The 15,182-nt window shown below is 41.0% G+C and overlaps 1 protein-coding gene across 3 annotated transcripts in view; it reads left to right on the top strand.

Moving 5' to 3' along the window:
- MSH2 (mutS homolog 2) overlaps positions 1-15,182 on the top strand; it is a 306,776-nt gene that overhangs the window by 23,968 nt on the left and 267,626 nt on the right. For all 3 annotated transcript variants that reach the window (XM_054548211.2, XM_054548212.2, XM_024242414.3), the window contains exons 7-8: positions 1,722-1,921; positions 14,890-14,999. In XM_054548211.2, the coding sequence (XP_054404186.1) occupies positions 1,722-1,921; positions 14,890-14,999 (310 nt within the window). The remainder of the gene's footprint in view (positions 1-1,721; positions 1,922-14,889; positions 15,000-15,182) is intronic.

Below are 15,182 nucleotides of genomic sequence, written 5' to 3'. Positions count from 1 at the left end.
TCGTTAAATTAGTAGGTGACAAAGAGCATTTTTGAAGAATTAAATAAAATAGAAAATAGCAGAGTGGGCTCACGCCTGTAATCCCAGCAGTTTGGGAGGCGAGGCTGGCGGGTCACGAGGTCAGAAGATCGAGACCTTCCTGGCTCTAACATGGTGAAACCCTGTCTCTACTAATAATACGAAAAATTAGCAGAGTGTGGTGGCATGCGCCTCTAGTCCCAGCTACTCAGGAGGCTGAGGCACGAGAATCACTTGAACCCGGGAGCTGGAGGTTGCAGTGAGCCGAGATTGCACCACTGCACTCCAGCCTGGGCGACGGAGCAAGACTCTGTTTCAAAAAAAAAAAAAAGAAAGAAAATAGAGTGTATCACATAATTAGAGTAGTAAGTATTGATTTGTGAAACCTATTTTAATCATAGATCTATGTATGTATGTGCTGGATTGTGATGTAAAGACATTTCTTGCTGTAGTTACACTGAAAAAAATGAAAAGTCACTGATTTCCAATAACTTACAGAAGCAGTGTGAACTACATATTCTATCGTTCTTGAAACAAGCTGAGATTTTATTGACTTTGGGAAGCAGTAAAATTATTTTAGTTTTTTAATTAAGTTTTTGGCTTTGTACTGTCAAGAGGTAATTTTAGAAAGCATTCTAAAAATGTATAAGAGATACACTTAAGTATTGGATTTGGCAACATTCTTGAACTGTAATTCTGTTTCATTAAACATCACTATTTACATGTGCAACAGTGTGTCTGTAACAATGTCCCAGTAATGAAATTCTTTCTCCTATTTAAGGCATGTCTGTTTGATGAAAGTCAAACAAAATTGGGTGTATGTCAGTGTCTTACGATACTGCTTAATTAAACATTAATTTGACTTAGCTAATCAGGAAATGTTTGCCTCACAGTCTTACAGAGATTTCCACCTTCTAAAAAAGCTAACGTTTCAGAATAGATTCAGGATTCAAGCTTCTTTCTTTCTTTTTTTTTTTTTTTGTTTGAGATGGAGTCTCGCTCTGTCGCCCAGGCTGGAGTACAGTGGCGCTATCTTGGCTCACTGCAACCTCCGCCTCCTGGGTTCAAGCAATTCTCCTGCCTCAGCCTCCCGAGTAGCCAGGGTTACAGGCACGCGCCACCATGCCCAGCTAATTTTTTTGTATTTTTAGTAGAGACGGGGTTTCACCATGCTGGCCAGGCTGGTCTCAAACTCCTGACCTTGAGATCTGCCCACCTCGGCTTCCCGAAATGCTGGGATTACAGGCGTGAGCCACCACACCTAGCCTAGATTCAAGCTGCTGCTTTTTTTTTTTTTTTTTTTGAGACAGAGTCTTGTTCTTGTTGCCCAGGCTGGAGTGCAATGGCACGATCTCAGTGCACCACAACCTCTGCCTCCTGGGTTCAAGCGATTCTCCTGCCTCAGCCTCCCGAGTAGCTGGGATTACAGGCATGAGCCCACCATGCCAGGCTAATTTTGTATTTTTTGTACAGACGGGGTTTCTCCGTGTTGGTCAGGCCAGTCTCGAACTCCCGACCTCAGGTGATCTGCCTGCCTCGGCCTCTCAAAGTGCTGGGATTACAGGTGTGAGCCACCGTGCCCAGCAGATTCAAGCTTCTTAAATGGAATTTTGAGCTTATTTAGTTGAGACTTATGTGCTTAGTTGACAAATTTTAATTTTATACTAAAATATTTTAGATTAATTCAAGTTAATTTATTTCAGATTGAATTTAGTGGAAGCTTTTGTAGAAGATGCAGAATTGAGGCAGACTTTACAAGAAGATTTACTTCGTCGATTCCCAGATCTTAACCGACTTGCCAAGAAGTTTCAAAGACAAGCAGCAAACTTACAAGATTGTTACCGACTCTATCAGGGTATAAATCAACTACCTAATGTTATACAGGCTCTGGAAAAACATGAAGGTAACAGATGATTTTTTTTTTTGTTTTCCTTCAACTCATACGATATATACTTGGCAATGTGCTGTCCTCATAAAGTTGGTGGTGGTGACTCACTCTTAGGACACATTCAGATTTCTTTTTTTTTTTTTTTTTTGAGAAGGAGTCTCGCTCTGTTGCCAAGGCTAGAGTGCAGTGGCACAATCTCGGCTCACTGCAACCTCTGCCTCCTCGGTTCAAGCGATTCTCCTGCCTCAGCTTCCTGAGTGGCTGGGATTACAGGCATGTGCCACCATGCCTGGCTAATTTTTGTACTTTTAGTTTTACCATGTTGGCCAGGTTGGTCTCGAACTCCCAATCTCAGGTGATCCGCCTGCCTCGGCCTGCCAAAGTGCTGGGAGTACAGGTGTGAGCCACAGAGCCTGGCCATGTTCAGACTTCTAATAACAGGTTTGTATTGACTCTTAGCTTCATGTCAGAAGCCAAGAGACATGAGACAGCTTAGAAATTTTTGCTTTTTGGAAATGAATGTTAGAGTTACTAGTTCGTGATTAAGGCCTATTGCATTGACAGAGGCAGTGAAAAAGGGTTTGATTGCCAAAGTAGACTCACAGGGCCTAGAATGGCATTGGTTATACATCTACAGTTTATTACAGGAGAAGGATACAATCCAGTAGCAGGATTATGGTAAGGATATGCATCACAGTCAAAGGCTGTCATAGCAAGTCATCCAGAGAGTTCGGGTGCAAGTTCCAGTTTTCCTTTGTTGTGTAAAGTCTGTGGTGGGGTGCATTTTCTCTCTCAGAGCAGGATGTGTTCACAGGACACCTTGGAACCTAGGAGCCCAAAATAGAGTCTTCACTGGGCTTTTTAATATTTTTCTTGTCAAGCGGACATGTTCCTGTTCTCTAACTAGCCTCTTCAGTGGAGGTCAGAGGAAGAGCCTCATTGAGACCAAGTGCAACTCATCAATCACATTAAACAATGCTGATAATAAACCACCTAAATATCCCCTGACCCACAAATACAAAACAACACCATTCAATCAGTATTTTTTATGTCTTGATCAGGGGTCATTGCCATGCAGGAACTTTAACAAAACAGTACAGGCTAATAATAGAATTGTTGGAATTAACTCACACAGCACACCTATGAGAGAGAGTTAAGATAGAGGGTCTTGGTGGTCTCTAACAGTTGAATTCAAAGTGAAGTTACCAGAGTAAAGTGAGCAAAGACACATATTAATACAATATTGGTAGATAAAATCACCTTGCTCTAATAAGCATAGTTTTAAACTTTAACCATGTTTCTCCAGTAATTTTAGTAATTATATTGTTATGTCTAATACATAAAGCATTTTTTACTTTTTAAAAAAATTTTTAGGCAATGTGGGGTCCAAAGTAATTTAAAAAAATTTTTTTTAATATAAAGCATCTTCAAATTTTACTTAATCATGATCGCTTAGAACTATTAAAACATACCTTTTGATATTATGGGAAAGCTTTGTTGTTCCTTTGTAGACAGACTTAAAGAAATACAACTTTATGATGACGAGATATAAAATAAGTATAGATTTAAATTTTATAGAAACCTTTTCCCTTATCTAGTGCAAGAGGTAGCTAAGTGCTTATTTTCTCAAAGTACCTGTGTTATAAAAAGTATTCCTAGTATAGTCAAAGCTTCTCTTTAGACTGATAAAACTTAGAGCACCTGCATTTACTTCCACCAAAGCAGAATTAAAGAAAATGAGACTTGGCTGGGCACGTTGGTAATCCCAGCACTTTGGGAGGCTGAGGCAGGCGGATCATGAGGTTAGGAGATCAAGACCATCCTGGCTAACACGGTGAAACCCTGTCTCTACTAAAAATACAAAAAATTAGCTGATGTGGTGGTGCGCGCCTGTAGTCCCAGCTTCTCAGGCGGCTGAGGCAGGAGAATCGCTTGAACCCGGGAGGTGGAGGTTGCAGTGAGCGGAGATCGCACCACCGTGCTCCAGCTTGGGCAACAAAAAAAAAAAGAAAATGAGTCTTTACTGGCTGGGCACGGTGGCTCACGCCTGTAATCCCAGCACTTTGGGAAGCCGAGACGGGCAGATCACCTGAGGTCGGGCATTCGAGACCAGCCTGACCAATATGGAGAAACCCCATTTGTACTAAAAATACAAAATTAGCGGGGCGTGGTGGCACATGCTTGTAATCCCGGCTATTCGGGAGGCTGAGGCAGGAGAATTGCCTGAAACCAGGAGGCGGAGGTTGCGGTGAGCAGAGATCGTGCCGTTGCACTCCAGCCTGGGTAACAGGAGTGAAACTCCGTCTCAAAAAAAAAGGAAAATGAGTCTTTATACTTTGCTGTTTTCATATTCTTTTAGTGTGGTGTAGGCAGCCATGTATCCCCCTTGTGCCTCTTTCTCCATTCTGTGAATGAGTGTCTTCCACTGCTGTGCTTTTCTGATTCTGTAACCTCTTGTTTTATTCCAGTAGGACCAGCTAGAAACAGGTGATTGACCAGTATTAGGGATGGAATCAGGGTACAATTATGGAGATAGGCTATCTAAACAATTCACTCTCACCATTTAAATCAGCTGTTTGATCATTTTTTTTCTCATATATTTTTACCATCACATAGTAAATAATAACCTTTTTATTTTCAAGAGGGCATATTGGCCTTAAGTTAGGAACTCTCTTAATTTTTTTCCCCCATCATCCCACCCGCACTTCTTACTCCTTACTTTCTACTTGCTTTTATTCTTTACTGGCCCTTTACCAGTGCGTATTTTTAGATGCATGCATCTATTTTTAAAAAAAGCACCCTTGTTCCTGGGTCCTCTTGCAGTACCATCTATTAATATCTCTCTCTCCCTCTTTCCATTCCCAGCTGGGTTTCTGAAAGCCTGCACTTGCCATCTTCCATTCATTCATCTGGTTTCCAGCCCTGACCACAGTACTGAAATGGCATTTACTAGGTGACCTTTATTTTTTGCTAAATCCAGTGAATGCGGTATAGTCTCCCCGCTTTTTTCTTTCTTTTTTTTTTTTGTTTTTTTGAGACAGAGTTTTGCTCTTGTTGCCCAGGCTGGAGTGCAATGGCGTGATCTCGGCTCACCACAACCTATGCCTCCCAGGTTCAAGCAATTCTCCTGCCTCAGCCTCCCAAGTAGCTGGATTACAGGCACCTGCCACCACGCCTGGCTAATTTTGTGTTTTTAGTAGAGATGGGTTTTCTTCATGTTGGTCAGGCTGGTCTCGAACTCCCAACCTGAGGTGATCCACACACCTCTGCCTCCCAAAGTGCTGGGATTACAGGTGTGAGCCACCGTGCCCAGCCTTGGTATAGTCTTTAACGAAAGTTCACTGATCTTGAAAATTTTAATCTTGAAACTCTTTTTTTTTTTTTTTTTTTTTTTTTGAGATGGTGTCTCGCTCTGTCACCCAGGCTGGAGTGCAGTGGCACAATCAGCTCACTGCAACCTCCACCTCCCAGGTTCAAATGATCCTCCTGCCTCAGCCTCCCGAGTAGCTAGGATTACAGGTGCCCACCACCATGCCTGGCTAATTTTTTGTATTTTTTAGTAGAGACGGGGTTTCACTACATTGGCCAGGCTGGTCTTGAACTCCTGACCTCGTGATCCATCCGCCTCGGACCTCCCAAAGTGCTGGGATTACAGGTGTGAGCCACCATGCCTGGCCTTGAAACTCTCCTAAGGTTATGTTAAACATTTTTGTATTCTTGGTTTTCTTTTTGTTCCATGGGTTATTTCTCTTTATCCTTGTTTTTAGCTCTCTTAAGTGTTCCTTTACCTTATCAAGTTCTGTTTTTGGCTCCCATTTCACTTAATAACAGGAAAAGCTGGGATTTTTTTTTTTTTCCTTTTGTGGAGACAGAGTCTCACTTTGTTGCCCAGGCTGGAGTGCAGTGGTACGATCTCAGCTCACTCCAACTTCCGCCTTCTGGGTTCAAGCGATTCTTGTGCCTCAGCCTCCTGTGTAGCTGGGATTGCAGGTGTGTGCCACCACGCCTGGCTAATTTTTGTATTTTTAGTAGAGATGGGGGTTTCACTATGTTGGCCAGGCTGGTCTTGAACTCTTGACTTCCAAGTGATCTGCCTGCCTGGGCCTCCCAAAGTGCTGGGATTACTGATTTGAGCCATTGTGCCTGGCTAAGCTGGGATTCTTTGAATGAGTTTTTAGAGGCTTCCTGAAACTTTGTGCAACGTTTTGTGTATGTGTATATTTTCCGGGGAAAGGATTTGTAACTTTCTGTTTTTTGAGATGGAGTCTCACTCTGTGGCTCAGGGTGGAGTGCAGTGGTGTGATCTCGGCTCACTGCAACTTCTGCCTCCTGGTTCAAGTGATTCTCCTGCCTCAGGCTCCCAAGTACCTGGAATTAACAGGCATGTGCCACCACGCCTGGCTAATTTTTGTGTTTTTAGTAGAGACGGAGTTTCATTGTGTTGGCCAGGCTGGGAATTTGTAACTTTCATCAGATATCCCAAGGTATATATGTCTTTCCTGGTAGAGACGGAAGAAACAAAAAACATATGTAAATACCCTCCTCTCCCTCAGAAGGTAAGAAGTACTGCTCTACACATTCCTTGGGTGATCTTTCTCACTCCCTGAGATAATTAAGGAAGTTAGGGATTGGGGTTGAGGGTTACTTGGCTTCCTTCCTCAACCTCCCTGTATAGGCACAGTCTAATATACTTGATGACAGTTTGCAACAAGTCAACAATTTCCTACTTTTCTGGTGTTAGGTTTAAGTTATATAGACCTATGAGTGATCATAACATTATCTAAATCAGATGCTTCACATTATACGTCTTGCAGCTGATGTCCAGTTCAGGTATTTGAAGTGGCTTAGCCTGGAAAATGTTACAGGGGAAAATCTGTTTTCCGTGTGTTATGCTCAGAGCTGTGTTCTTTTCTTTTACACAAAATATTTGAAATTTGTTGAATTCTACGTGTACCCTGGTCATTGGGAACTCCCTAAAGGATCTCTTTGAGGTTTTTAAAAAAAAAAAAAAAAATTGGCATTTTGCAGAACTCAGTATAGCTCTTTAGCATACTGACTGCAAGGAGAAAGTAAAAAGTGAGACTAATTTTACAAATTAGTCTCCCAAGTTTCTTTACAAGAAAATAGACCAAAGATACTATGTTTAAAAGCAAAATCATGGCTTAAAAGTTTTTCTTTTTCTTAATATATTGCTATAAATTGAGTATGCTCTCTTGCTATCTTGTGATTTTTTTTTGGTGTTTCATTAACTCTAAGCTTAACGTTACTCCTGACAAATAAATAAGTAAATAAATAAATAAAGTGAATTCAGAGAGACAGTAGAGGGCAGCAGCCATTTAGAAAGTAGATTCACATTGAGTGATTACGGCTCTTTTAAATCTTTCTCCACTAAGAGATAGCTAATTTCCGAAAAGGTGTACTTGGCCTCCCATATTCCTTATGTCTCTTAAAACTGAAAAAGCAGGGACAAAACTTAAAATAACAATATTCTACGGTTAGGGCAAATTTCTGATAGTGCTTAAAACAATTTACCCAGGTATCTTTATTTTTTTTTTTGAGACAGGGTTTCTCTCTGTCACCCAGGCTGGAGTGCTGGAGCCTTGACCTCCTGGGCTCAGCTCAAGTGATCCTCTCACTTAAGTCTCCCAAGTAGCTGGGACTACAGGCATGCACCATCATGCCCAACTAATTTTTTAAAATTTTTTGTAGAGATGGGGGTTTCATCATGTTGCCAGGCTGGTCTCGAACTCCTGGGCTCAAGCAACCTGCCCACCTCGTCCTCCCGAAGTACAAGGTTATAGGCATGAGCCACTGCTCCCAGCCTCAGATTTTTTTATTGATGAATTTTATTATAACAGCTACAATACTGAGATGCATAACCCTTCCCTTTCCTGATACCCAGTTATCATCTGTTTCTGTTTAATACACTCCTTAAGTACCTCACATTTGCTATTCCCCCGCCCACCATGGTCTATGCATCTTCTTCATTGAACTGGTAGTAGTCTTTGTTAGCTCATCTGATCATGTCATCAATTCAGAACACATTACCTCTTCAGTTCAGAACACATTAATTGCTTCCCATAATCTTCAGGACACGGCCCCATTTCTTCACGTGGCTTGGTCATTGCTTCCCTGTTCAGCTTCCCCCACACTCCCTCACCTACACCTTCTGTCTCAGTATAGTACTGCTAGTCTCCAGACATGCCATGCCTTTTTATGCTTTTATGCATGTTTTCCTGTCTTTAATGTCGTTGTCCATGTGATGAACCCCTACTCATTTTTCCAAGATTGAACTCAAATGTCACCTTTTCTGTGAGCTTCTCTGTTCTTCTCATGCAGAGTAGAAGTGTTTATCTCCATTGCCCTTGACCCTAAATAACAGTACATTAGCATAATAATCACATTTTTTACCTGATTGTGTGGTTTCCTTCTAAATGGAGAATAAGAATATAAAAGTGATTTATTTGGCATTTCTGGAAAGGGAGATGATAAAAAGAATCTGCGTTACTTATTTAGCCTTTTTAAAAAACCCTTAGCCTATGAAGGCTACTATTTAAGGTTTGGTTGGATTTTGTATGTTGGAAATATGTTCTTTAAATCTCATCTTCATCAGTTTATAAAAGCAATATAAGTTCTTTGTAGATCATTATCATGCCATCCAGATGTAGTCATTATTGTTTTGATATAGGTTGTTTCAGTCTTTAAACCAAATTATACACAGTCAGTTCCGCTGTAACACTTGTTTTGAAAACAGATTTGTTCAGTGTGGGTGGTATATTAGGGAACGATTTGAGCATAATGTAAATTTTGAGTTTGCTTATGTGCAAATCCCTAGGAAACACTAGGTGAATGCAGAAAAATGCATGCAGCTAAACTGAGCAGTGTAGACATATACAAAAGATACACATACACATGCTCTTCAAATACCTACCTTATTTTCCTGTATGTGTTATGAACCATACCCATTCACATCTGGTGTTACAACTTTGCCACCCATTTCAGACAGTATTCCTTTAACCATTTTGCAGTAACTCAGAAGCTGCAGCCCTTTAGAAGTCTACTCCACTGTGGCTTACGCCTATAATCCCAGCACTTTGGGAGGCCAAGGCAGGTGGATCACGAGGTCAGGAGATCAAGACCATCCTGGCTAACACGGTGAAACCCCGTCTCTACTAAAAAAATAGAAAAAAACTAGCCGAGTGTGGTGGTGGGCACTTGTTGTCCCAGCTACTCGGGAGGCCGAGGCAGGAGAATGGCCTGAACCCGGGAGGTGGAGCTTGCAGTGAGCCAAGATTGCGCCACTGCCCTCCAGCCTGGGCGACAGAGCAAGACTCCGTCTCAAAAAAAAAAAAAAAAAAAAAAAGCCACTCCACAAGCAAACCGCAGATGTTTTGCAAGGTGACTTATTTATTGTAATAGTTATGTATTTCTTAACCATTTCACATGTATAAAACTGTGCTACTACTTTTACAAGGTTCCTGTCTTTATTTTTTTTAACGTGTCACTGATGAAGGTTCTGAGAGTTGTGGCTTGAACTCGTTTTCTCATAAGCACTGTTTTTTGTTGTTGTTTTTTTGAAATGGTCTCACTGTGTTCCCCAGAGTGCAGTGGTGTAGTCTCGGCTCTCTGCAGCCTTGGCCTCCCAGCTTAAGCTATCCTCCCACCTCAGCCTCCCAAGTAGCTGGGACTGCAGGTGCGAGCCTTCGCCCACCTAATTTTTATACTTTTGTAGAGACAGTTTTTCCATGTTGCCAGGCTGCTTTGGAACTCCTTAGCTCAAACAGTCAGCCCGCCTTCGCCTCCCAAAGTGCTGCGATTACAGGCGTGCCCCACCACACCCGGATGGCTCTGGTTTTTACTGCATAGTGTTCTGATTTTTAGGAATACATATGTTGCATTATATAGCAGAACTGGCTGTATGCAAAAATCTAATAGAAAATATTGATAGGGTAATAATGTGTATAGTACTAATTGTCAGATGCCATAATTTAACTAATATTGTTTGACTTTTTACTTTTTTTTGAGATAGGGCCTTGCTATATTACCTAGGCTGGTCTTGAACTCCTGGGCTCAAGCAATCCTCTTGCCTCAACCTCCTGAAGATGTTTGACATTGTTTGACTTTTTTTTTTTTTTTTGAGAAGGAATCTTGCTCTGTCTCCCAGGCTGGAGTGCAGTGGCATGATCTCGGCTCACTGCAACCTCCACCTCCTGGGTTCGAGGGTTCAAGCACTTCTGCCTCAGCCTCCTCAGTAGCTAGGATTACAGGTGTGCGCCACCACGCAAGACTAATTTTTGTATTTTTAGTAGAGATGGGGTTTCACCATGTTGGTCAGGCTGGTCTTGAACTCCTGACCTCGTGATCCTCTCGCGTCGGCCTCCCAAAGTGCTGTGGGTACAGGCGTGAGCCTCCATGCCTGCCGACTTTTTGACAATTTAAATAGTAACAGTTACCTATTATAATTGATATTTAGCTAAGATCTATTGTTATTTTAACATTCCAGGAAATTATTATGCAGAAACTTTAAAGGTCTGTGTACTTCTCTGGTGTTTTGATTTTTTTTTTTTCTTTTTCTGTGAGTAATTTTCTAAAACTGGTTTCTAGGCCAGGCTATTTATGTCTTGTTTTTTATTTTTTTGGAGACGGAGTCTCGCTTTGTTGCCCAGGCTGGAGTGCAGCGGCGCTATCTCAGCTTGCTGCAACCTCTGCCTCCTGGGTTCAAGCAGTTATCCTGCCTCAGCCTCCCGAGTAGCTAGGACTACAGGCACATGCCACCACGCCTGGCTAGTTTTTTGTATTTTTAGTAGACATGGAGGAGTTTCACCATGTTGCCCAGGCTGATATTGAACTTCTGAGCTCAGGCAGTCCGCCTGCCTTGGCCTCTGAAAGTGCTAGGATTACAGGTGTAAGCCACTGCTCCCAGCCTTATTATTTTATTTTTATAGATTCGGGGTATATGTGCAGGTTTGTCCCATGGATATATTGTGTAATGGTGAGTTTTGGACTTCTATTGTGCACATGAACATTGTACCCAATAGGTGGTAAATTTTCAATTCTCATCCCTCTCTCTGCCTCTGCCCTTTTGGAGTTCCCAGTTATCTGTTAATTCTCTCTGTATGTCCATGTGTACCCATTGTTTAGCTCCTCTATTTTTTATTTTATTTTATTTTTGAGACAAGAGTCTTGCTCTGTCACCCAGGCTGGAGCGCAGTGGTGCAATCTCGGTTCACTGCAACCTTGGTCTCTGGATTCAGATGATTCTCGTGCCTTAGCCTCCCGAGTAGCTGTTACAGGTCCATGCCACGATGCCCAGCTAATTTTTGTATTTTCAGTAGAGGCGGAGTTTCGCCATGTTGGCCAGGCTGGCCTCAAACTCTTGGCCTGAAGTGATCTGCCTGCCTTGGCCTCCCAAAATGCTGGGATTATGGTGTGAGCCACTGCTCCTGACCCCATATTTTTTCTTTTAATTGTAAAGGTAATAATGTAAAAAGAAATCAACTCCTAGTTTAACTCTAGCAGAGTAGCCAGTGTTAATTTTTTTTTTTTTTTTTGAGACAGAGTCTTGCTCTATTTCCCAGGCTGGAGTGCAGTGATGCCATCTCGGCTCACTGCAACCTCCTCCTCCTGGGTTCAAGCCATTCTCCTGCCTCAGCTTCCTGAGTAGCTGGGATTACAGGCCCCCAACGCCATGCCTGGCTAATTTTTGTATTTTTAGTAGAGATGGGGTTTCACCATGTTGGCTAGGCTGATGTTGAACTCCTGACCTCGTGATCCACCCGCCTCGATGCTGGGATTACAGGCGTGAGCCACTGAGGCTGACCAATCCATTCCTTTTTATAGCTGAGTAGTGTTCCATTTGTGTGTGTGTGTGTGTGTGTGTGTGTGTGTGTATGTGTATGTATGTATGTATATATACCACAGTTTCTTTATCCACTTGTTGATTCATGGGCATTTGGGTTGGTTCCATGTTTTTGCAATTGTGAATTGTGCTGCTATAAGCATGCGTGTGCAAGTATCTTTTTTGTATAATGATATTTTTTCCCCTGGGTAGATACCCAGTAGTGGGATTGCTGGATCAACTGGTAGTTCTACTTTTAAGGAATCTCCACACTGTTTTCCTTAGTGGTTGTACTGGTTTACATTCCCACCAGAAGTGTAGAAGTGTTCCCTGTTCACTGCATCCACGCCAACATCTATTTTTGATTTTTTGATTATGGCCATTCTTGCAGGAGTAAGGTGGTATCGCATTGTGGTTTTGATTTGCATTTCCCTGATCATTAGTGATGCTGAGCATTTTTTTATGTTTGTTTGCCATTTGTATATCTTCTTGAGAATTGTCTATTCATGTCCTTAGCCCACTTTTTGATGGGATTGTTTGTTTTTTTTCTTGCTAGTTTGTTTGAGCTTGGTGTAGATTCTGGGTATTAGTCCTTTGTCAGATTTATAGATTGTGAAGATTTTCTCCCACTCTGTGCGTTGTTTGTTTTTGTCTGTTTTCTTCTGCTGACTGCTCCTTTTGCCATGCAAAAGCTCTTTTTTTTTTTTTTTTTTTTTTTTTTGAGACAGAATCTCGCTCTGTCGGCCAGGCTGGTAACAAAGACACAGGTACTGGTAATACTGCCATGGCTTATTGCCTACATTAATAATGAAAGCAAATGCTAAATTTCAGCTAGAGTCTAGAGGAAATAAAACTGGAATTTTCTTCTGTGTTTATATACTACTATGAATACCAGGAGTCCTTTGGTTAAGACCTCAGGATAGCTTGTGTGGGGCTTTCTAGCCTGTGATCACTAGTGGAGAATGTAGCTTTACAAAGTCTAGTTGGAAATTGGCAACTGGGGTTTAGTACAAGTTACAAGGAAGGGAAGGAATTTAAGATGCTAGTGAAAGCTTGGAGGATAAGGGAGGAGGTGAACTCATAAGGAAGTTTATAAACTGAGAAGGGCTGCAGCAAAGTGGGCTCATGTGCTTGAGGAGCCAGAGGACATGTTGAGGGTGACATAGGTTCTGAAGTTCGTACAGATATTTATGCAGTATGGATTCTTGGAAAACCTTCTTCAGTCATGTGCTAGAAAAATAACAGCTTATGGAAAAAACAGGGTTGAGGCAGACCTGAAAATACATGAATTTTTAAAAACCGCTTTTAACAGAAGCATAACAGACTGTAATAAAAGCTGTGGCCTTCCTGGCATTTGCACCCAAACACCAGCATTAGCCAACTCTTTGAAGCCTTAGATCTGTGGCTCTTGTTTTCTCCTTGGAGATGTAGGTCCTTGAGGGCGTTTGCTTCTAATAGAGGCTAGTTTCATCAGAATTCAAAATCTGAACCATGGTATGACATTCAATTCGTTTGTTTTTTTTTTTTCTTTTTCGAAAACACTGGCAAATGTTTTGTACCCTTGAGCTTTCCCACATATCTTACATAGTGGAAAGTACAGTGGCTATTAAGCCAACTACTCTGAGGTCTTCACTGCTAAGGCTTATTCTTAATTGTGTGAGAGCTTAACCTTGATCCCTTTAAAACAATAATGGGCTGGAAAAAAAATCATTCATAAACCAATGCCACCTCTGAATTTTGCTACCACAATTCCCTTATTTACCAATAGTGCATGAGCTAATTTGGAATAAAGAACTAGGCATTGTAGCACAACAGACATTATGTGGGCAAAGTGTTGTTTATATTGTGTCTAAATAGTGCCTCACACTTATGTACTATTTTCTAAATATGTATAGATGCTTTTGTGATTAATAATAAAACATGAATTCTTAAAACAATTTTGCTGACTTCATAGTAGCTCTTCACCATTTTCTCAGTAGCTGCTAAAATTTCTGGAGAAGTTTGGGAACTATTGTTTTGGAGTGAAATGCAGTGTGTTAGATACTACTTAGAGAATTCTTCTAAGGGAATGTATTGGCGATTAGAAAAAAAAATCCTTGTGTTATACCAGTAGTAATACAAAGTAATTGTTGTTCAGCTTCTGTTAAGTGTCAAGGACTATACAAGTATTGTGTATAGTTATCTCATTTATTATTTTCTGGGTAGCTATTGTTATTATTCCTTCATACAAAAAGGGAAAAGGAGGCTGAAAGTATCATGCTCCAGGTAACAGAACCAGTAGGTAGCAGAGCCGGGATTGCTACCCAGGTCTCTAGTCCTGCTTTTTCACACTATATACTCATTGCTTCACTTACTCCTTCATACATGATTCCCCAGCATGTACTCTTTTTTTTTTTGGAGATAGAATCTCGCTCTGTTGCCCAGGCTGGCGGGCAGTAGTGTGATCTTGGGCTAACTGCAACCTCCACCTCCTGAGTTCAAGCAATTCTCCTGCTTCAACCTCCCGAGTAGCTGGGATTATAAGTTTGTGCTACCACGCCTGGCTAATTTTTGTATTTTTAGCAGAGATGAGGTTTCACCTTGTTGGCCAGGCTGGTCTCAAATTCCTGAACTCAAGTGATCTGTCCACCTCAGCCTCCCAAAGTGCTAGGATTATAGGCATGAGCCATCATGCCCGGCCTCCCCATCATGTACCCTTAAATACCATCAAGCACAGTTCCATTGTGTAAAAACTTGGCTTGATTTAACTTGTTAATTGGAACACTGTCATTAATGGAAATTAAGAATATGAGGTAAACTAGAGGTTTTATTTTAATGACTTTGGGTTATTAAATCTATAAGAAATGAAATTCATTTAGTCATAATTAATGTCATGTTTCTGCATCTGTATTACTTGTTAGGTTTACAGATGAGGTAATGTATTATTAGTGGGAAGCTTTGAGTGCTACATCTCCCTTTCTATAAAATAAATTGAGTACAAAACAATTTGAATTCAAACACCTGAGTAAATAATAACTTTGGAGACCTACTGTACTATTTGTACCTTTTGGATCAAATGATGCTAGTTTATCTCAGTCAAATTTTTATGATTTGTATTCTGTAAAATGAGATCTTTTTATTTGTTTGTTTTACTACTTTCTTTTAGGAAAACACCAGAAATTATTGTTGGCAGTTTTTGTGACTCCTCTTACTGATCTTCGTTCTGATTTCTCCAAGTTTCAGGAAATGATAGAAACAACTTTAGATATGGATCAGGTATGCAATATACTTTTTAATTTAAGCAGTAGATATTTTTAAAAAGCAAAGGCCACATTAAGAAAGTTTGTAGATTTTTCTTTTTAGTATCTAATTGTAGCACCTTTGTAGACAGTGGATGTAAGATTAAGTGACAGATGGGAAGAGGATTTTTTAAAAAATAGCAACTGTTTCAGTGGATGA

Source organism: Pongo abelii, chromosome 12 (genome assembly GCF_028885655.2).
Source record: "Pongo abelii isolate AG06213 chromosome 12, NHGRI_mPonAbe1-v2.0_pri, whole genome shotgun sequence".
NCBI classification, from domain to species: domain Eukaryota; kingdom Metazoa; phylum Chordata; class Mammalia; order Primates; family Hominidae; genus Pongo; species Pongo abelii.
The sequence above is the reverse complement of the archived record's forward strand: the minus strand, read 5'-3'. Positions and strand labels throughout refer to the sequence as shown.